Source organism: Trachurus trachurus, assembly GCF_905171665.1.
Source record: "Trachurus trachurus genome assembly, chromosome: 8".
Taxonomy (NCBI): Eukaryota; Metazoa; Chordata; class Actinopteri; order Carangiformes; family Carangidae; genus Trachurus; species Trachurus trachurus.
In genome coordinates this window covers 16,127,742-16,149,698 of record NC_139905.1, presented here as the reverse complement: position 1 = coordinate 16,149,698, position 21,957 = coordinate 16,127,742, and the positions used below count along the sequence as shown (strand labels likewise).

The following is a 21,957-nucleotide window of genomic DNA, read 5'->3' as shown; positions in this document are numbered from 1 at the left end:
TAAATAGTTATATCTTCCGACAGCAATCACTTACATAGAGTGTTTGGACTGAAACACGGGTCTCTAGTCAGTCCCTCTGCTCTGCTCTGAGCCGAAGAGAAAACATTTATCGTATCCTACAGTTTTTATCCAATGAGGAGAGAGAACGGCATGCAGGGCTGTGTGTGCAGCCAAGGGACGCCGTGAATGTGGTGACGTAGGGACGAGGACTGTTATGGTGCGTTCAAGGAAACTCGTATTTTTTCGACCGTGAAGTGGTACCAGTTCGATCTGGTACGAGTTCACCGGTCGGAAGTTACGAGTGGCCGTTATAGTGACTTTCACCGGTAAAACAGGTCGGAAAAACACGAGTGGGTTGCCTGAAACGCTACAAAGTCGTAAGTTGTGACTTGAAGCTGTAATTTACGATTTCAAAAGCCTGCCTGGAACGCAGCATTAGCGAAAACGACCGGACCACTTACTTCTGCTTTAATATTATCCATTTCCATCAATGCTTACTCCAACAGAAAAATTAGAGGCAGAGTCTGTGGCACACAGGTTTATTTAACAATATGGTATATAAGTACGAAATGAGCCATTTGAACCATTTTGTACAGTGATTTCATTCTTATTTTCTGCATATTTACAGTACTGTCTAGCTGCATGATTTACATTAGAGAACAGATCATCATCAATTCAAGTTTAATGCAAGAGAGAAAATGATGCGCAAAACTCTCTGAATACAAATCAGCAGTCAAACGAGTTAATTTCCCACCACAGGCAAAAGAGGTTCAGTACTTAATGAGAATTTCTTTAGACTGAAGGAGAGACAAAGCAATTTTTTTAAACATCTGCAAGACAAATACTGGGCCCAGGCCAGTAAAAAGAACATTCTGGCACCTGTGAACATTAACAAGCTTCAACGCAGGTTTGTCTTACACCTGCATGTTGTGTTTGGGTGTGTGCAATAGTTCCTAGATCTATACAAATACGTTAATCTCCCATAGACTCTGCAAACAGGAAAGAAATTAAGGCTTTCCCAAAGGCAGTCCTTTTGAAAAATGGCATATTAGAATAAATTAGCCAGGAACAGAGAAACTGAGCAAGAGGTGAAACCTGGCAAAAAAATTCCCAGACAAATAATTTTACAGTCTTCTCAACACAAATACGATATTAATTTGCAAAGGTACAAAATAAAAAAAAAAGAATAATAAAGTGAAATATTTTTTGTTTTGAGAAGTTTTGTTAAAAAAGTCAATACCAGAGCATAACAAATGAAAAACAAATTAAAACAACACAAAGACCAGGGGCAAATTCTTGCATGGCTGGTCTGAACCAAAAATATATTCTTTGTGTCTTTGTTGTCTTCTTTTCAACAGCAATTATTAAATCACTCTGTGTTGGAAGAAAAAGCAGTCTCTTGGTTTAAGGAAAGTTCACAGTCTGTAGGCCTCATATGACTCCTTTGTTTGTATTTCCTTTAGCTTTTTACATCAGCAAGTACAAAAAAATTTCTCAGCTGAAAACAGAACAAGGCCTTTCTTCTGTCATGAAATGCTACAATCCTTCAACAAATTTCTCTAGCGTGTCTCCAGTCGTGTCACCCGCCATACCCATGTCATTACTTAACCCCCCTCGGTTTGGTGTGTTAAGTTGCGGGAGCATGGCGCTCTGCTCCGGTGTTCCCATGTGTCCCTGCTCCATGGGGCCAGACATGGGGCCTCCGAGGCCGGGGTGAGGAGAGTTGGAGTGGAGGGCGCCGTGCTGGGGCGAGGGCTGGGGCTGTATCCGCGGGGAGGGACTGGAATGCGGGGGCTGCTGCGAAGGCGGACGGGGCGACTGCACTGGAGCCGGGGAGCGTACTTGGTTTCCCAGGGTGTTTGCCATCGTCTGGCCGGGTAGGTGAGCTCCTCCCTGGGCTTGGCCTTGTAGCATATGGGGTTGGGGACTCATCGAGTTAGCCTGCACTGGGGAGCCCATCTGCTGCTTCAGCATCTGCTGCTGCTGCTGCTGCTGAAGCATGCGCTGCTGGAGGAGGGTCTGGGGCCCGTCCATGCCCATTCCAGGTTGGCCCATTTGGGATGTGGGAGGGAGCTGGCCCATGGGCCCCGCGCCTCCTTGCATAGCCATTTGCTGCTGCATACGAAGCTGGGAGTAGCTCGCCGGCCCCGGCTGCTGCTGGGGGAACTGACCGTGGCCCTGAGGCATGCCTCCCTGTTGTTGCTGCTGTTGCTGCTGCTGCTGTTGCTGCTGCTGCTGCTGCTGCTGCTGTTGCTGCTGCTGCTGCTGCTGCTGCTGCTGCTGCTGCTGCAACTGCTGCAGCCTGAGCAGCTGCTGTCTACGGTACAGCTGGGGATTACCATTTTGAGCAGCGTTCATCATCTGGCCTTGAGGGCCCATGGGTGCCATGCCCTGGGGCCCTGCCTGCTGAGGAGGAGGCTGCTGCTGAGGTGCCATCCCTGGTCTCTGCACCTGGTTTGCCATGGCCGCCATGGCCTGCATTCCCGCCTGGGGCCCCAGCATCGCCTGAGGGTTCTGCTGCTGGCCCGGCTGCTGCGGCTGGTTGGCCTGGTACTTCGCCGTCCTCTGCTTAATGAATGCGGCCATGAGGTGGGGGTTGGCCTTGAGGATGTTGAGGACCTGCTGCTGCTGCTGGGGGGAGCTGGGAGATTTGAGGGTGCGCAATAAGTCCTGTAGGGCGCTCGGAGGAATGTTACCAGGCATCCCCCGGGGCATGTTTTGCTGCTGTGGCGTCATGCCCTGCGAGGGCCCCTGGGGAGGCATGACCCCCTGCATTTGGAGACCCGGCTGCTGAGGCAGCATTGGCCTCTGCATGAGCTGGCCCTGCTGGGGCATGGGGGTTCCCTGAGCCTGCTGCGGGGCTATGGGACCTTGTTGAGGAGGGACCTGTGGCTGATGCGCCTGGGGATTCTGCATGGGATTCTGCATTCCCGGACCCCACTGACCCTGCTGCAGACCCTGCATCACCTGGGGGCCTCGCGGTCCCTGCATCATATGCATTTGGCCCTGCATAGGCCCCATCATTCGTTGGTGGTTCATGGGCATCCCGTTCATGGCGTAACTCTGCTGCTGTTGTTGTTGTTGTTGTTGTTGTTGTTGTTGCTGCTGCTGCTGCTGCTGCTGCTGCTGTTGCTGTTCCTGCCTCGCCTTGGCGACCATTTCTATCTGTCTGGCCACCTTCAGGGCCGCCAGTTGTTGTTGTTGTTGCTGTTGTTGCTGTTGTTGATGTTGCTGCTGCTGCTGCTGCTGCTGCTGCTGTGGTGGCTGAGGCTGCTGTTGGTGTGGCATGGTGTGGTTAGGAAGAGGCGACTGCTGCTGATGGAGAGGGGATGACTGAGGCCCTGGTTTGCCCTGTGGGACTGGGGTCGGGGGCTGGCTGTTGCGGCCGTTGTTGGCGAAGCCTGGGGCAATGTTGGCAGGATTTGGTGGCTGCTGTGGTTGTTGTTGGGGCTGGTTGGACATGGGCTGTGGGGTCTGGGGTGTGCTAGGCTGCTGCACAGAGTTAGGGGTGTCGGGGGCAGCTGAGGTAGGTGGGGATGGCATGGGGATACCCCTTCCGGCCATGGTGGCCATTCTGCGGCGCATCATTTGAGCCTGCTGGAGCCTGTGCTGCAGCTGCTGCTGACGGAGTTTGTGCTTGATGTTGAGACAGAAAGGAACAGGACACTTGTTCTCCTGACAGTGCTTGGCGTGATAACAGCACAAAGCAATTAGCTGCTTGCAGACAGGGCAGCCACCGTTGGTCTTGCGCTTGCAGCCCTTGGTGTGCTGAACCACCCTCTTCATCTTCTGGCACGAAGGCAGAGAGCAGTTGGCGTTGCGGCATTGACAGGCGTGGACCAGGGACTGGATGCAGCGCTGGATGCTGAGACGTCGGCTCTCCTGAGGACTCTTCGAGGCCTCGCCGCCCTGACCGCTGTCGTCGTCTATACCCAGGCCCCACTTAACCATCTGGTGCTCGTGGCCCTTAGTGTTATAGCAGTTAATGCATAGGTCGTAGTCCTGATGACAAGCAAAGAAGACCACGTTACGATAAAGGCACAATTCAAAACAAATTCAAAACTGAAAGAGACGTTAAAAGCAAAACATTTTCGCACAGTTCCCACTGTTTCTTACCTCACAGACGGTGCAGTGCCAGCGAGTCTCCACGTGGTGCTTGCACTCGTTGCACGTGTACACAAAGCGGTCCTGGCCCTGGTTGTGCAGCTCCACCAACATGCACATCGTGCTCCATTTGCATCTTCTCAGAGAGCTGAACTCCCAGTGCTTGTCCCTGGCCAGCGTCAGAAAGGCATCACGGCCGTCCATTAGGTCACAGGTTAGCATGGGGTCGGGGTCCATGATGGGTGGCAGGGTGTTGACGACTGGCCCAGAATGGAGGTGGATTACAAAAAATACCTGGCAGCAGAAGGGAGGAGAAATGTTTTATTTGTAGAGCCAAAGTTCCCAGCTCAGTCCATGTAATGTTGGTGACAATCCCTTACATGGGATCTAAGCATTTAGTCCTACAAACTATTGTGTGTTTGTGTCCTCATGAGTCTTATGCCCCATGAGGACGTGTTGGAAGAATTGTGCAATGAGAAAAATAATTTATTTAGTACAACTGGACATCACTCATGATGAATAGACTGCTAGCAGGTTTTCCCACCTCCTTATGCTTCTCCATCGTGGCGTAGAGCTTCTGGGACAGATCATTGGCTACATTCGGCATCCCAGGCTTTTTCTTATTGGCTCGGCTGACGCTGCTCTTGTTTTTGTTGGTTTTCTTGTTATTCTTCTTTTTGGCATTCTTGCTGTCAGTTGGGGCTCCCTTGAAATACACAGACACAAACGTTCAGACAAGCAAATATTGCACAACAGGCAAGATGAGGTTATGCAATTAAGCTGAGTGGTTATACAATGCCTGAGTGGCCACTGAAAGCTTTTATATAATGAGAACTTGAGGATGATAAAAATATGGGGTGAGACAGAGGCTTACACATCAGGCTGTTGATTTTGGCCAAACGACGGCGTTCCTCTTTGGAAATCCTATTTCAAAACGCTCAGAACACCTATCCATCTCACTCACCTCTGGTGTCTCCGTGGAGGCCGTGTTCTCCTCCTTCTTCCTCTCCTCCTCCTCTTGCTCCAGCTCCTTGATGCTCTCCTCAAGCACATTAGGCCAAAAGTCGCCCTCAAAGTATGGCAACTCATAGGCACTCGTCAGCCTGTCTTCTGTTGCCTGCTTGAAAATGTCCTGAACACAGACACACAAACCTCCCGTCAGGTGATATAGCTCTTAAGTTTCTAATGGGAATGTCGGGACATTCAATTTTTACTGCTTTTTAACAACAAAAGTAAACATGAGATAATTTTGGCCCACTGAGATCCCCAATAAAAATCCAAAACAACATCTGGTCTTGTCCTAAAATTCAAGCATACTGGATGGATGTCCTGCAAGATCTGGGAAATATATGGGGGCACATGGACCCTCTCTCCTTTATCTTGGGTTACATCAGTCAAGATGCTATTGTGGATGCGAATGCCACCAGAGTGTGTAATATTCTCACACATGCAGCAAGAAAGAACATGTTTTTGTCCTGGATGAGTGACAAACCCCCTAAAAAATAAAACCGACATATGATAATTATGGAAACTTTTCCCCTCAAGTATCTGAACTGCCTGCTTCACTCTTCAGAGGGACAGTTTATGGACATTTGGACTCCATACCTCCACTTTTCCAACTCTACAGTGGCTTCAGTGCTTTTGAGTGTTGTCTCTGGATAACACTCGAGGATGGAGGCTCTTTCCCTTGTGTCTTGTTCATAACACTGAACTTGCAACCTTGTCATTTGAAACTCTCAGAATTGGGATTTGAGGTGTGTTAATTTTTAATTTTATTATCTTTCTAGTTTTTCTAAGGGGGGTTGATGTTGGCTGTTTCCTATTCATTGTACTGGTGAGGTGTATGCGAGATGTATATGGACCCATCTAGATCAGTGTTATGTTGTCTTGTTGCTGTGGTTATTATGTTAATGTAAAAAAGGAAACAACTCAATAAACATATCTGAGAAAAAAAAACAAGATGAAAATCCTACTTGATTGTAATATAAATATTAATCTAAACAGATATCTATGTTCATATTCATCTATCTCTAGTAGTTACTGTTCCCATATTTTACAATAACAGGAAACAAAATTAAAGTTAATTTGCATTTTTTCAATAGCTTATAAACAGGTGTTAGCAATATGGACAGCTTTAATGTGGGGTTCATAATCACACTCAATAGCTGAAGGGTTTTTATATCCTGATATATTTTATCTGAAAGACTACACCACATGTATAACATTATAACTAAAATATTTCATATATTGATCACTTAGATTATTCGAAATCATTACTTTTTTAATAGGTAGGTAAACAGGTATTATCAATGCCGCAATATTCCATAACCTTTCAATTTGACTGCAAAATAGTAAATCATAACAGATGAGATCTTGAGATACTCCAAGTCCTGTTGTGGTCACAAGGTGTGATTATTGTGAGATGTTTTCTAACCTTGTAATCGTGTAGGATCCTCTCAGCAAAAGCCTTGTCCAGCATCTTTCTGTACCACTCTTGAAGCCGCTTGGGCTTGGGGATCTTCTGGTCGGGAGGGTGGCAGTGGAAAATGTAGTCATCTCCCTCACTCGGTGGGCAGGCCCAGATGTGACCCATCACGTACCTGATGGATAGGAAAGGTATCAGCCACGTTGCACTCGCAGGAGCAACACATGATGTAGAACTGTTTCATTTATGCCAGGATCAGACCACACAATTTTATTGGTCTTTCACGATCGGTCACCTTTTCAGATTAAACATTCACACTGGAATAAATTCTTGCCGTGCCGAGACTGGCAAATACTACAAGTATGATTCCGGCAAATCATTGTCCACAAGGCGTCACAACAAACTGTCAATCATGGATACTGTATCACTGTGTGTGCATGGATCTATTTGTGTGTGTGATGCAAAAGAAAAGGAAGAAAAAACAATTGTGGAGCCATTCCTGGGTCTGATGAAGAGGACAGTATGACCGTCTGTCCCTCAGAGGGAACATGAGGTACGTTAACGAATGCCTACACTTCAAAACCATTAACTTATATTGCGCACATGGAGCGAGCTAACATACCTTCACTCTGTGTAAACAATGCATCAGAGCGCTCTGTCATCCTATTGGTCAACTTCAAGGTTCACGTTGTAGGTGGTGGAAACTAGGCGGAGAAATTAAAAAAATTCTAACATGCTCGACTTTCCGTTGGGATGTCGAGCCTGACAGCTGGAAATTTGTTGGCCACAACAAAATCGTGTGAGAATCGGCCTGAATTCATGTAGACTGATCCTGGCAATACTGAGAAAAATGGAAAATACTACATAGAGTAAAGTTATTCTTCACCCACCCCAGTCTCTTCACATACTCCAGGTAGCCTATTAAGATCTCATGGTACACTGCAGTCCTGAGCAGACGTGGTTTGAAGAAGTGAATACTGTCAAGGTATGATATGTAAACCCGTCTGCAAGACAAAAGTGAAGAATCTGATTAAACACAAATCAAAGACAAACGCACACACAAATACATTCAACTGAGAGGAAACTGAAAAAGTGGTGTTATTTACTGTGATTTTACCTGGTATTTGGAAAGGGGCACTCTGACCCGTACTCCTGGACGTGCATGCCAAAGAAACAAACGTCCACCCCGTCTATTTCCTCAAACGCAAAAAGTGCTTTGGTTCTGTAAGGGAAGGTCTCCACCATCTCGCCTGAGTCTACAAACCTGTGGAAATACAGAAGCACACGTAGAGTTACAGCGAGACTAAAGTAAAGATAAAAAGATAGAGCACTTTCATATTTATGCTGTTTATGCACTAGTTAGTTTGGAAGAGAGAAAGATAAACACAGTCTATCTCCATCCACTGAAGAGCACATGGAATTCATGGCACATTACATACTCAACATTTACAAACCAGGACCATTGCCAATCCCAATACTAACTCATATGTTTGTTTGTTCCCCAGTGACAAAAGTTGGCACACACCAAAAACTATCATGTTATTCAATTAAAACATTTAGCAAATGATTTTGTAAATCAGGAGAGACACTTCATCAGCGCTTGAGAACCTTACCTTGACTTCATGCCAGGCTTAATTTCCACATTTTTGTCTGAGCTGGCCACCACCCGCACAAACACCTCTCCAGCCTCAGGGTGGTTCTGCCTTTTCAAGTACTTATTCACTCTGTCCTCAATGTATGTCCCCAACCTTGTAGACTGCAAACCTTTAAAAAGCACAATTACATACAAGGTTATTCTCTAAATATCTACACTTTACCATGATAAAATATAGGACAAGGATGGAACTGGTGTTTTACCAGTAAAGGTAACTTACGTTTGGCTGAAAACTTGTTCTCTTTTCTTGCTTTGCCAGACTTCTTCAGACAGTTGTCACAGATAAAGCTAGAGATTGAAAGATCAAGATGTTCTTTAGTATCACCAAAAAGAAACTCTAGCAAAAACTGGTAGTAAGAATCATGTTCAGGTTAATCATGGACTGTCCGTGCTTAATGGACGGTTACAGTGAGACTTACCCTGATGGCCAAATGACATCATAGTGTAGGGCGCAGATCTGATGCATCTTTCGTCCACAGTCTTTACATTCAATAAACCTGCAAGGACAAACAGTTGCTTTTTCCTCTGTGCTTTCCTTACAAAAAGCATCGCTGCCGTAACAAAAAAAAGAGTCAAACTAAAGCTTCTGCCCAGACAGTACTCACGGCTCAGGGTCCAACATGTCGTTTTTCTTCTTTTCAAACTGATCTTTTAATATCATGCTGCGTGAAAGAAACACATAAAAAGACAACCGGGTTCATGTTTGCTCCTGACATTGAAATTCCTTTCCACAGAATGAGTTCAGAGACTGAACAGCCTGATAATCTCGCAAGATGATCACCAGGTAGCATCAGCCACCCAGGCCTGGGTAACTTACGTCTGTGGCTGTGCCGGGTCGTCCCCCAGGGTCACACTGTTGCCCTGGATCTCGTTGAAGCACTTCTCACAGAAGTGATACCTGTCGGCAATAAGGCCATATTTGGGTGAACTGCAGCCAGCACACACAGTAGCAGCACAGGCAAACCGGCGTACGGGTGGTAGAATGTAGAGTGAACGGGGCAACAACCGAGGAGGCGCACGGGCAGTGGACAGACGGATGGACACAAACACACACACACACACACACACACACACACAGGCAGAGGTACATGTTAGTCACAGATGAAATGGTCATGATCCAGCCACTCTCATTCAAAGTGAAATAGAAACGGGGTAAACATGCTAAAATTCTATGTTAATGACGGTAAATAAATGTCAGGGACAAACTACAACACCAACTAACTGCATGCTGGAATATGACAACAACAAAACAAATTCACTTCCTATATAATTTCAGCAACATGCATTAGGAGCTGGTGAATGAAATGATATGGTCATGCCAAAGGAGACAGGATGGGTGCTTCAACAAATACAAATGTACAGTACTTTTGGAGGAAGTGACTACATCAGTTGCTTTATTTGGAATAAAGTCTATTTTAACACTGATCGTTATGGTATTGAGTGTTAAATCCCTGTTTAGGGCTTCTTACACAATGAGGAAACAATTAAATTATCATGAAATGACTTTTTTTGACGTCTTGAATTTTAAATTGGGAATCCTCACAGTATTTAGTAGCGTCTATCTGCAATAATTGAATGGTGTTGCATTGGAATGATATAAAGATGCAGTAGCACTGTCTGCACTGCAGGGGGAGCTTCGGTGCTGGTTCTTGGGCAGATGTGTGAGGACAACACCAAACCCGATCATGCACATTCTGCTTGGCCACAACATAGAACTCAAGAGTGATGTCTGTGACACCCCTGTGAAGGAAAGACCGTGTGGAGGGAGTCCTTACAGGTCTGTGGTCAGGTGAAGGCTGTCGATGAAGTGGTATCTCCGGCCATGTTTTATCTCAGAGGATGCAGTTGCACAGCTTCTCTAAATTGCCCACCCCTCACATTTTTTACCCTTCCCTACCCTTTAGCAGAGTCAACATGCACTTTTTTTTTTTACCTGTTCTGGTAGCTGTAGTAGGTGCCATCCCTGGAGATGGTACACAACTGTTTGCCGTAGCAACACAGCGTCTGGGGCGAGAATTCGTACTGTGGAAACAACAGATGCACATTAAGAAACCGCGTGGCTGCGACAATCAGGTTGCGACTCAACACAAACAGCCAAATACAGGTAAAGATGATGCAAACTGAGTTAAGTGGCTTTCTGTTCAGTTTCCCTCCTGTGTCGTCTCACCTTCCTGCCGCAGCAGTAGCCCAGGCCCTGCATGACGGGGTCTATCTCCGCCTCGAACACTTCTGCCAGTTTGGTGCAGTACTTGTAGACGCGGGACGTTTTACGGTTGTACAGCCAAGCGTTGTTGAACATGAGCCACACGTCGTCCACGTACTGCCACGGCTCCTGGTACTGACCCGTATCCAGCTTACGCTTGATCGTGGATAAGTCTATGGGATTCTTCACAATGTCAAAGTAGTCCTGTAGAGCAAGGGAGACAACAGTGTTTTTTTTTTTTTGGTTGGTCTGGAAACACTGAAATAAAAAAACGTGTGTTGATATGAATATGTGTTTATTGTTTGGACACTCACAGGGATGCCCAGTAGCATGGGGTCTACAGGTTGTCTGAACGGCAGTGACTCTGGGTCTTGCCTGTAGAGGGCCTCAAGTGTCGGCATCAGGGCTTGTCTCAGCTCCTCTGGCTTGAAAACTGCGAAGATAATAACAGTGTTGCAAGAACCCAAACAGAACTGTGCAACTGAGACCACAAACTATACATTGATGACTTAATCAATGAAAAATAAATACTATAACATAGATAGATATTTAAATTCTTTGTATCTCAAAATATGATATCATAATATATTATTACTCATTCAGTATGAACAGATGGGATGTTTGTTTTTACTTTTTTTGCGGTTCTGTGTGGCAGAAGCGGCCGATGCGCCGCTGTCCTCCTCTTCTTTGGGTTCTGTCTTCATCTCTGTCTTCATCTCCGGCTTCTTCTCCGGCTTCTTCTCCTCAGTTTCCATTGGTTCCTGCTTTGGCTCTGCTGCATCTGGCTCCTCCTTCTTCACCACTGGAGGTTTGGTTTCATCGTCCTGCTACGTTAACATACATGAACAACCAAGTATTTAATACATTTTCAATAGGAAAAGTGTTACACCTCCAAGTAGAATGAAAAACCGAGAGTCCTGTTTTCTGCACGTGAAATGTGAGCAGAACTGGTAGCACACTGCCTTTCTTACCCTAATTAGTATAAAATAACCTTGTAAAATGACGTGCTTACCTCCATTTTTCCACCAGTCTGCTTCTTCCCAGACTTGCTGTCATCTTCTTCATCTTTTACTTCGGGTTTGGCTTCAGTGCTGCCGACATCAGGAAGGGTTGGCTGGGTGCTCAGCTCAGCCACAGAGCCTGGGGTGGGCACTCTGTTATCTATACTGGCTGCTGCCTGGGACAACTGAAAGGAGAAAGGAAAAAAAGAACATTCCCATGATCACAATACTGATCATTTACAAATAAAGTCATACCAACTACAATGGGATCGAAGATGATCAGGTAAGAATAAACTGTCAGTAATCCTCCCTGCCAGAGGGTGGCAGAGACGTAAGTGACACAAGAGCTGCAGCGGCTCACCGGTGTACTGGGGTGCTGTGGCTGCACTGAGGTGGGCTGCTGCATCTGGCTGGGGGGCTCAGGTGGGGGCTGCAGGGGAGTGTGTGGCTGGGATCGGTCAGGGGGCGTGCCGACGGCGGAGGGGGGACCAGCGTGGCTGCTGGGTATGTGGGTCGGGGTGGAGGAGGGGCCGCCCGTGGAGGCGGGGGTTGATGGCCGCGGTGGAGCTGCAGGTACGTGGTGCTGCTGCTGCTGCTGCTGCTGCTGCTGCTGCTGCTGCTGCTGCTGCTGCTGCTGTTGCTGCTGCTGCTGCTGTTGCTGCTGCTGTTGTTGTTGTTGTTGTTGCTGCTGCTGTTGTTGTTGTTGTTGTTGCTGCTGCTGTTGTTGTTGTTGTTGTTGCTGCTGCTGTTGTTGTTGCTGCTGCTGCTGTTGTTGCTGCTGCTGCAGATTGGCAGAGGCATTGGGTGGAGGGGTGGCACCCAGGTTGGGCTGGGCTACGGGGCCACAGGGCATCTGGGGGCCGAGGGATCCCAGTGCATTCAAAGGGAGGTTAGAGTTCTGCGGCTGCTGGAACAAAGACGGATGCCAGGTTAGCACACCGAAGCACACCATTCATACAGCAGCCCCACACGCTCATACTTGCATGTGATGCAAAGACTAATGAGCAGGTTAGGAGCTTTACGAAATGTATGCAGCGCAAGTATTCTCACCTGTGTGACAGCAGCCTGTGTTATAGGCTGACCCATGCCTACGTTCACATTCATGGCTCCACCTACAGGAAACTGGCCCTGTGGCAGGAACTGGCCCTGGTTGGCTGGCTGAGCAACCATGTTGTTCGCGTGACCACCCATCATTGCTTGATTCTGAGGCATCCTTGATGGGGACATGCCCATCTGGAAAACAGAGTTGAAATCATCACAAAAAAGGCATCCAATGCATACCAAGTGAACTAAAAGTGAATCAAATGGTGCAAAGATGCTTACTACCACTACATCAGTCTGACGAAGGTCTCTGGTGTTATTTACAAAGAAATAATGTGCTCAATGAAAACTGATGTCTACTAAATGCAATACAACGTGTAGCAGATGTAGTCTGCATTGAGCATATTATTTCTTTGTAAATAACACCAGAGACCTTTAGCCTTAGACCAACTAAGAACAAGACAAACGTGGTAATAAAAACTGAGAAATGGCTCCAAGAGGAGCAAGTTTGACTGAAAAACCGTCATCAGAGAAATTACAGAATAAAAAGACTTAGTTTCACAAAAAAAATAGACAAAAGAAAAACACAGCACAAAGGTCGAACCTGTGGGACGGAGCTCATGTGCTGTGGATGGTTCATGGGGGAGGGAGCATGTGCTCCCATTGGTGCCTGAGACATCTGCGCGTTCTGCATTGCCATTGGGTTAAATTGACCGATTCCTGTGGGGACAGATACACACACAATTATGTACCTGGTTATTATTCTTGGGAGTTGTTGTAATTCAATATTGTGTGTCCTAGTGGGCAGGCACAGAGACCAAAGCAGCTTACTCCAACATCAGAGTTCTGATTAATGTATTTAAGTGGTTAAACAACCAGGCGTACACAAGGAACAACGTTTAAAAGGTAAAGTAAAGGAATACTAGGACGTTAGCTGAGACGGGGCATATGAAGTGCGAAGAGTGAACACAAACCTTGGGGCATACGGTTAATCATCTGATTTGGCATGTTGGGCATAGGCACAGGTCCATCTATGAGAGGACATGACAGAACGGTGCTCTCAGTTTCAGACATATCCATAAACAGCATAATTTTAGTCATAATGTATGATTACTTGAGAACAAGAGTGTAAGAAGTTGTGGCACGTACTGGGAGGTCGGACAGCCTGTCCTGGGCCCATGGCGTTGGGCTGACCCATACCAGGCTGCTGAGGTCCAGCTGTGCCCACCATGCCAGGGTGTTTCTGCAGCCGCGAGCGCCTCTTCTCCTCCAGTTCCTTCTGGATCTTGTAGATTTTCTCTGCCAGGAAGTGGTAGTACTCATCCTAGTGAGAGGAGGAGAGATACAGTCATTATCATTTCAGAAATGTCCTCTTACTCTCTGGATCTGGTCAAGATTCACGGTGTGAAGTGTGTATTATATTAGTTACCCTGCTGTTAGCTGACTCATACATGTCACCCTCAACCTTGCGTGCGTAAGCCACAAGGTTCTCCATTCGTCGGTCCTTCAGTGCTGCAGGGTCTGGGGTGGGGAATATGGCTTGTACTCTGAAGATTAAGAGAAGAAAAGAAAAAAAAGCCCTCAAAACTCAAAAACAACCTTGTGCACCAAGTTTTACTCTATTTGCATGTGGCAGAATTTGAATACTTATAAGACATTGGCTGTATTGTTGAACTTACAGTTTGTGCACCAGGTGGGTGCGCAGGTCCTGAGTGACGTGTTCATGCCAGGCCTTCCTTACCCCTGAAGCAGAGAGCGGGGTGGCAGCGGGCAGGTTTCCCATGCCTCCTGCTACTGACCCATCTGGCATCAGCTGACTGTGGAGCAGAGAAGGTAGGTTACTCAAGTTCAAAATACTGATTATTGATCATTACCCAAAAGCTTAAATAAATAACCATTTGAACGTAAATTAGTGCATGTGCATTGTTTTAAAACCTGTCCACCAGATGCTAAACTTGAATACACTTCTACATTAAGATTCAGATCACGGGCGATGGGAGATGGGAGCACTGCTGAGAAAAGAAATGAGCAGCCATAGGACTCATTATATGAACTTATTCACATTCTATATGTTAAATGACTCCAACATCCGAAGATGACGCTGACTGTAGACGCATACATTTCTTGGGAAGCGCGGCCAAATTACAGGCTGCGAATGTTTGGTTTTGTGCATGTTTGAAGGATGAGATCACTATTCAAAAGGAAAGACTGCGCCTGCACAAACCTTCCTAGCAAAGTGTCACATCAACCCACATATATTGTGACCTTAACCTGTAAGGTAGTGGAGTAGGTGTGATTCAACCTTTCACAAGGTACTTTACCCTGCTTGCAAGGAGTCACTGCAACTTGCAACTTGCAACTGCAACTTCTCTGTAAGTCTGTTTATGTGAATTGTCTGTCTGGAAGTGTTTTTTCCCCTTGTTTTCCTCTATTTTCTTCTAAGTTTGACTGTTTTTCAGTTAACACTGTCCACAATACATGTGGCGTGTTTTGTTAAGTAAAAAACTGTAAATAAAATGATAAAAGGGATGAAAAGGCTCACTTGTTGAGTGTCGAGGCTAGAGAGGAGTCGGAGTGCATGCCAGTCTGGTCTGAAGAGGGGACACCCATGCCTCCTGCCATCTGGTTCATCTGATTAGTGCCTGCACACATCATTTACAAGGATTTACAAGAAAATGGATTAGCAACAGATTTGCCGTATTGTTATCACTTGTACACAAGCCTGTAAAATGCCACTGAAGTCTAATAAATTCCTCACCTAGTGGGTTCATATTTCGCAGTTGCTGGTGCTGGGGGCCCTGGGGGTTTTGCTGAGCTGGACCCTGGCCTTGTCCCGGCACCTGAGCAGGGGAATGGTTCCCATACGGGAGGCCCAGGGCGGCGTAGGCCCTCTGCATGGAGCTGGGGTCGATGTGCGAGGCGGCACTGTTGATGGCTGTGGCGCTAGGCTGGCCAGGTCCGACCGTGCTGATAGCGCTCTGCAAACTAGCCCCAGGGGAGCCCAGCATGGCTGGAGAGAGAAGACAAATTAAAAAAAAAAAAAAATTTTTAAAAGGGACAAACAGCAAAACAACACATTTGATGATGAATAATACAGGATTCCTACACATTGGACATTTCAAAATTCCAAAGTTTTTCCAGACCCTAATTTCCAGATTTCTTGGTTAAAAAAATTCAAATAATTTGTGACATTTGAGTAATTAGATGCATATCGTATAAATAAATTATGCAATTAATCATTTGTTTTCATAATTCTGAATTTGTATGCCATTATGTCACCAAATAATCTCCCGGAGATTTAAGGTAATAGCGCATACAAAATAATTAACACAAATAATTTCACATAAGACCAAACCCAGATAAGTATTAAAATAAATATATTTCCATACAATAGTTTACATTTTCCATACTTTTCCAGACCTGGAAATGTATAAAATCTAATTAGATACTTTTCCATACTTGTGTAGGAACCCTGTATAATAGCAGAACAGCAGCTTCTGGTAACAAAACCTATGTGTATGTAAATTATTAAATCCAAATAATTATGTTTAAGAAACTGACATCAGGAGTAAGAATATATTTTCAAAATGATAAAAAATGATCCATAATAAAAGCTGTATAACTGTTTTCTGTGTAAAGAAAAAAAGATCATTATGTTGAGGCCCTATCTAAAATCCCTGCCACTGCTCCCTGCTGTGTTGATTGCTGACAGGAAGCACGCTGCCTCTGTGGGGGATTTAAACCTCTCATAGAGCCTTTTAACCAATCAGAGAGAGTGCAGTCCCAAGACCCTGCCCCCACTGATAGCTGAGCCACAGCCGCCCCTCCCCTGGGTGTCACATTACAGGCCCAGCCTTTCTAGAGGAATCCTCTTGCTGTTCGAGCTCTCGCAGTCAACGAGCCAGCACAGAGCTGCGGCGCAGAAACACGACCTGCAGGTGGCACCACTTCATACTACACATGCACTGACTGGAGCTGCGCTGCTGAGTGACAGCTGCCTAGTTGAACAGTTCTCTTGGTTTTCCTTGTGGCTTTCTACCAAAATTGACTGTGAGCATATTTAAGTGCACATCTTGAGTGATAGTATTATGGGGCCTGTGTTTACTTTTATTGCAGCCACATATATGTTTAAACGGTGTCAAATATGAAGAAGACGAGAGAAGAGGAACTGTCGGAGTCACTCACGCTGCTGGTTCCTCTTGTCACTTGCATTCTTCAAAGGCAGGCAGACCGGACAGTCGTGCCGCGTACAGTTCTTCCAGTGGGAGATGATCTGTCTGGACGATGCACAGTGAGCCACTGGAGAGAATCAAGAGAGAGATGAGTTGTGAAATCAAACTGAACTCGTAGATCATCATCATCATCACTATAGTGAACACGAGTTAAACTGAGATTGACTCACCAGTGAAAGATTTGGGCAATGAAACGGTTTAATATTGTGATCAAACCTGGCACCGTTTCAAGTTAAAATACAGCAGAGGGAAACGAAAGCACCAGTGCATAGTACAATGTGCAAACAGCAATGCGAAAGCAATTGATCCACACATTGTAAAGCCATAAACACATCTTGGCATTTACTGTAAGAGTTTAAACAGTAAAAAACACTAGAGTTCAAAGGTCAGAAACCTTGGGTGAGCTCCATCAGGGTAGATCCACATTATGAGGTATAAGACAGTTTTAAAGAGATCAAATTTATGTTTGCTGATGTTGTCAGTCGCTGAGGCATGTGGGCCTTAGCAGGTCTAGGGTGTGGAGTGGATCAACTCCAGCAATAAAACACCGGAGCCAGCCAGAGCTTGCTGCTTTACATTGCCCATAACGACTCCAGTAATTAAACAGCACAGACTCTAAATGTTATTTTAAAACAATGGTTAAATAGAGTGTTGTAAGTGTACTAAGATGTTTTCTTTGTTTTTTAAATCAGTAACTCCTCTTGAGCTATCAGCCTTGTTGGTCAACGACCAAGTAATATGGTTCATCACTCAGTACGTTTACATGCAGAGCTTAATCGAGCTATGCTCAAAATTCGATTTTGGCTCAAGTCGGACTTCTGTCCTTGTCTCAATTTACATGCAACTGAGAAAATCGAATAACTGACGGGGTCCGCGCCCCCTCATGCGGCGTCACCCGTTGTTTCAGCGGGTTAATACGCCCCCCTGTCCTGTTGACTTTTCTGTCACCTCGTAAAAAAACTGAATATGAACAACTTAGTAAGCTTAATAATAAATTCTCAACTGCAGTTCCCGACCAGACGCGTCAGTCTGGGCCGGATTCGCGCTGAGAATAGGATACGGGCTTCCTTTTTTCATCTCTCTCTCTCATTAAAAAAATAAAATAAAACACTCTGGCTGGTCCCGCTGTGTGAAATGCATTGAATCGGCGCTGACGTTGGGTTTTTTTCTTTACTTTGCTGGGTTCGGGCGGCTTCTCTGCTCCACTTGGTGCCGTCTCTACGGTTGTGGAGCATGCGCACATGCATTGTCCAGTTATACTCCGACTAAGGTGTATACATGACGGAGAAAATCGAATTCCAATCGGATTATCTGGGTGTCCTAATTGGAGTTCTCCAACTCCGATTTCAGTCGGACTAAGGTGTTTACATGCACTTCAGTTGTCCAGTTATAGTCGGATTAAGGCAATAATTCGTTTTTTTCAAGTGTCATGTAAACGTACTGACTGTTAAGGACGCACATTTCATGACACCTTTTTAATCATTTGCAGCCAAATACAGATCAATTTCTATATTGACAATAATAAACAATTTTGCTTAGTAATTTTCACTGTGGTGTTCCTGTGTTATGTAAAGCAACTGGTTCAGCATGGCTAGCTCTGATCGTAGTTGGTCATGGCATGATTACCCACCAACATTGCAGTAAAATATCAACACTGGGGCAACAGTTTGCGCATTGGAATATGGATTTAACCCCATGAGGTCACAAACAGTAGTCAGTTGAGTCAGAAATCTGGATCCAAGCTAGATTTGACCCACGCTTCGCTTTTACTCACCCTGGCAGGACTTGCCGGCCTGGCAGTGGGTCATGTGGTTGAGAACGTTCTTCATGGTGCGGCAGTGGGGCAGCGTGCACTGCCTCACCTCCCCGTTGGCCTGCTCCCGCCGCTGGCACTTATGTGCATGGAGCAGCAGGACCAGCTGCTGCTGAATGAGTTTGCGCTTCTCGGGGTCGGCTGTTGGGCCGGCAGACACGCCTCCAGCCCCAGGAACCATGCCCACCGACGCTACTTGTTGCTGCATCTGAGACTGCAAAGAGGAGGGGGGGAATACACACACAGATTAGGCACAAATGAGAATAATGGACTTTCTTTGTTTTAGACTTTTAGCTTTTACAGTTAAGCAGGAAAAAATATAAATAACAAATCAGAATGACTTGATGTAGAAAAGTGGTAATAAGGTAGAAATAAAATTTAAAAAAAGAAATTTGCATCAGAGAAAAGAAGAAGACAGGCTGTGAAAACACAAATCAAATAACACTTTCTTTTAATTCATTGAAAATTTGAGTGGACAGGTAAACAAGGAAATCTACTCTATAAAATCAATTTCCTGTTCCTCAGGCAGATTTGCATAGTACTGAGACAGATCTGTTTATTTTGTGCCTTGAGAGAATCTCATCCTGTACTCAACAGTCGAACAATGTCAGAGTGAACAGCTTTTAACAATTATGTTGCCCTTAGTGCAATTTTCATTTTTGGTTTTGCTTCAAAGAAAGGAAATACTGTCCATAAATGGTTGCAGCAATATCTTAAGCTTTATGCCGACTATGTGTGAGGCCTGTTTGAGGGGTGAGGATGGGTCAGTACCTCGCCAAACTCCCACAATCGACAAACAAACGTGTCAAATGTCAGGTTTCGTTATCATTTAATTGACCAGCTGTGTGGAAAAGCCACCAACCAATATCATCATCCTTATTATAGTTAACCATTGAGGTCAGAGTATTTCCATATTCTGATTTTTGGTTATAAAGTCTTCACATTAAATGGACATGGACTTATATGGGATTATAGGCTGTGACTCAACACAGGGTTGTATTCTTTCAAGGGGACAACAGTTCATTGGGAAATTCCATTAAAAAAATTTACCAAAATGAGTAAGGAGATTAATGTTTTTGATATCTTTTGTAGTACGTTGCAATTTATTCTATGTTCTTTTGATTAAATTATCCATGATTTAGTCTTGTACTTTGTCTGCATCACAAGCACTTTTTTATATCCATTTCCTGCACTTTACGTTCACTTCCAGGTGCAACACATTGATATTGTGGATAGACATAAACCCAAAGAATAAATGTTTTTTCTCGATTAACCCACAACATGGGACAACATCACCACCATTTTTTACACTCACCAAGTTTGGCACACTTCCAGCTCCCTTCAGTTCAGCAGGGAATTGGGGCAGGTTGTTTGAAAGGGCTGTCTTGTTCTGGAGTTGTTGAGCGTTGACCCCCGCGGCCCCAATCTGCTGCACTCCGGCCTGACCATACTGCTGGCCAAATGAAGCCCCTGACATCCCCATCTATAGTAAACGGACAGGACAGAGGGTGGTCAGAAGTGTATCCTGCAGCATGCCATCACAGCAGATCAATCTTATATCTTTTTTTTTTTTTTACATCTGCACAGAGAGTACTCTTTGTGTGTAAAAGGTTACAGAGCAGCTTTTAACTTTGAGAATCCACATTCAACTAAAATTGTTAGCAGAAATTAAGCATGACTCTTGACCCCTACTAGCCTGACAAGCCAGACCATATCATTAAAATGTATAGTCTGGCAACGACCGGTAGACCGCGGCTCAGTCCAGGGGCGGGATGAAGGCTGTCTTTCAAACTGCCTCTGTACGCAATAGGGTAGCGCTACGACCAATCAGAGCAAAGAGCAGGACGACTTAGCCTGACAAGCCAATTAAAATGTACGTCGTCATGGCGTTAAGCCCGCCCAACGACTCTCTAAACAGATAGAGCGCTGTGATTGGTGAACACAATCGGTGTTCGAGACTCAAAAAGTTCCTATGGCTCGTTTCTAGACCCACCTACGGAGCAAATATTTTTGCTGCCGCTAGGGTGCGTCTAGATTTCTAGGCTAGACCCCTACCACTTTATTCCCCAAATGTTTTTCATCTAACATGGCTTCATCAGTGGTGCCTTAAATTCCAGTCAAAGCAACATTGAAGGACTGCATTGAAAAACTTAAAACTGGCTAGGTTTCCAGTTCCAGTTTCCAGTTTCAATTCCCAATCTTTCTCACCCTTCATTAGGGTTGGGAATCGAGAGTCGAATGGAACAGGTTCTTACATTTCAATTCCACCAGAATCGTTAAGAAGTTTTAATTTCAATTCCCCCTAAACGATTCCTTAACAATTTTTATTGGCACTTTGTCTTTGGTGTGCAGTCGGCAGATTGCCGTAAACCGGTTGACCACGCAAACTTTTTTGACCCCGCCTCTTAAAAGAATCAGAATAGAGAATTGTTAAGAACCGGAATTGAAACATGGAATCGGAATTGGAACAGGAATCGCTAAAATTCAAACGGCGCCCAACCTTACCCTTCATTTCCTGACACCTCTTTTTTGACTGCTATTTAATAAGGGTATAAAATAGAGATGCACCGATCCAGTTTTTTCCGATACCGATACTACTGTTGAATGAATGAACCGTATTGCCATGCGAGTGAAGGCATCAGGCTTGACATAAACATTTAGCCTTGTTAAAAAAAGGTAACAAATTAACACAGATATAAATGTACTTAATATTATTTAATAAATAACAAAGTGTACATTAGCAGCAAAAAGAAATAAATAATACTAGATCGCTGTAACTGTATTGCTGTGTATGATATTAATAAAAAAGAAATGACTGGATCGGAATGCTGGATCGGCCTCATTCATCCGATATCCGATCCAGCTAATTAGTCAATATCAGAGCCGATATCCGATCCGGGTATCGGATCGGTGCAAAACCAGTTGACAAGAATTTATGCATGACTGCACTGTGTACGGTCAATGTGTGAAATTGAAGATGTAGTTCAAAAAGAACTGCCTGTAAACACCAGTGGTTTAACTTCAGCACTTAGTCACGTGGCATCCAGATGACCAGATGACCAATGGTTAAAATTCACTCAGTCAGCAACCTTCTCATTTATTCCAGTCAAGCCAAGAAATAAAACTTCTCCCTTGAAACTGAGTTGATCGCTTCAAGTAAAAAGAAATGAACAACACAGTGTTTGAAAAACCTGAAGAAATGCACCTTTTAAATTTCATTATTTACATCAGAGAAGGAATAGTCAACTTCCCTGCTGCTAGGTCCGCTAAAAGTCATTTATTCCCATCTCTTAACATCCCTCAGCGTGCCGTGCCGTGCATCTGTCTGTTGCTTCTGCCAGCCTCTCTCCGCTGTGGCCAAAGCAGCAGCCTGCTTTGCTTCGCGGAGGTCCCTCACTGCCAGCAGAGCTCAGGCAGACAGAGATACAGAGCAAGCCCAGCCCCAGAGAGGGAGAGAGAGAGAGAGAAACGGGAGGAGACGCAC

At 45.2% G+C, this 21,957-nt stretch overlaps 1 protein-coding gene across 4 annotated transcripts in view; it reads right to left on the bottom strand.

The window, feature by feature from the left end:
- Window positions 1–568: 568 nt before the first annotated feature.
- Window positions 569–21,957, bottom strand: part of crebbpb (CREB binding lysine acetyltransferase b) — a 40,859-nt gene continuing 19,470 nt past the window's right edge. Inside the window, exons 3-31 of one of the 4 annotated variants that reach the window (XM_083977326.1) lie at window positions 19,789–19,956; window positions 18,435–18,687; window positions 16,614–16,727; window positions 15,187–15,438; window positions 14,971–15,070; window positions 14,108–14,245; window positions 13,858–13,975; window positions 13,578–13,752; window positions 13,403–13,459; window positions 13,033–13,148; window positions 12,438–12,620; window positions 11,749–12,294; window positions 11,399–11,572; window positions 11,018–11,213; window positions 10,701–10,819; window positions 10,351–10,590; window positions 10,117–10,205; window positions 9,001–9,081; window positions 8,789–8,845; window positions 8,603–8,680; window positions 8,404–8,471; window positions 8,143–8,293; window positions 7,647–7,793; window positions 7,420–7,533; window positions 6,539–6,704; window positions 5,069–5,236; window positions 4,649–4,810; window positions 4,117–4,398; window positions 569–4,002 (exon numbers count right to left, since the gene is read on the bottom strand). In XM_083977326.1, the coding sequence (XP_083833452.1) occupies window positions 1,537–4,002; window positions 4,117–4,398; window positions 4,649–4,810; window positions 5,069–5,236; window positions 6,539–6,704; window positions 7,420–7,533; window positions 7,647–7,793; window positions 8,143–8,293; window positions 8,404–8,471; window positions 8,603–8,680; window positions 8,789–8,845; window positions 9,001–9,081; window positions 10,117–10,205; window positions 10,351–10,590; window positions 10,701–10,819; window positions 11,018–11,213; window positions 11,399–11,572; window positions 11,749–12,294; window positions 12,438–12,620; window positions 13,033–13,148; window positions 13,403–13,459; window positions 13,578–13,752; window positions 13,858–13,975; window positions 14,108–14,245; window positions 14,971–15,070; window positions 15,187–15,438; window positions 16,614–16,727; window positions 18,435–18,687; window positions 19,789–19,956 (6,978 nt within the window). In that variant the 3' untranslated portion in view covers window positions 569–1,536. The remainder of the gene's footprint in view (window positions 4,003–4,116; window positions 4,399–4,648; window positions 4,811–5,068; window positions 5,237–6,538; window positions 6,705–7,419; window positions 7,534–7,646; window positions 7,794–8,142; window positions 8,294–8,403; window positions 8,472–8,602; window positions 8,681–8,788; window positions 8,846–9,000; window positions 9,082–10,116; window positions 10,206–10,350; window positions 10,591–10,700; window positions 10,820–11,017; window positions 11,214–11,398; window positions 11,573–11,748; window positions 12,295–12,437; window positions 12,621–13,032; window positions 13,149–13,402; window positions 13,460–13,577; window positions 13,753–13,857; window positions 13,976–14,107; window positions 14,246–14,970; window positions 15,071–15,186; window positions 15,439–16,613; window positions 16,728–18,434; window positions 18,688–19,788; window positions 19,957–21,957) is intronic. The other 3 variants (XM_083977327.1, XM_083977328.1, XM_083977329.1) reach the window with 3 other exon arrangements.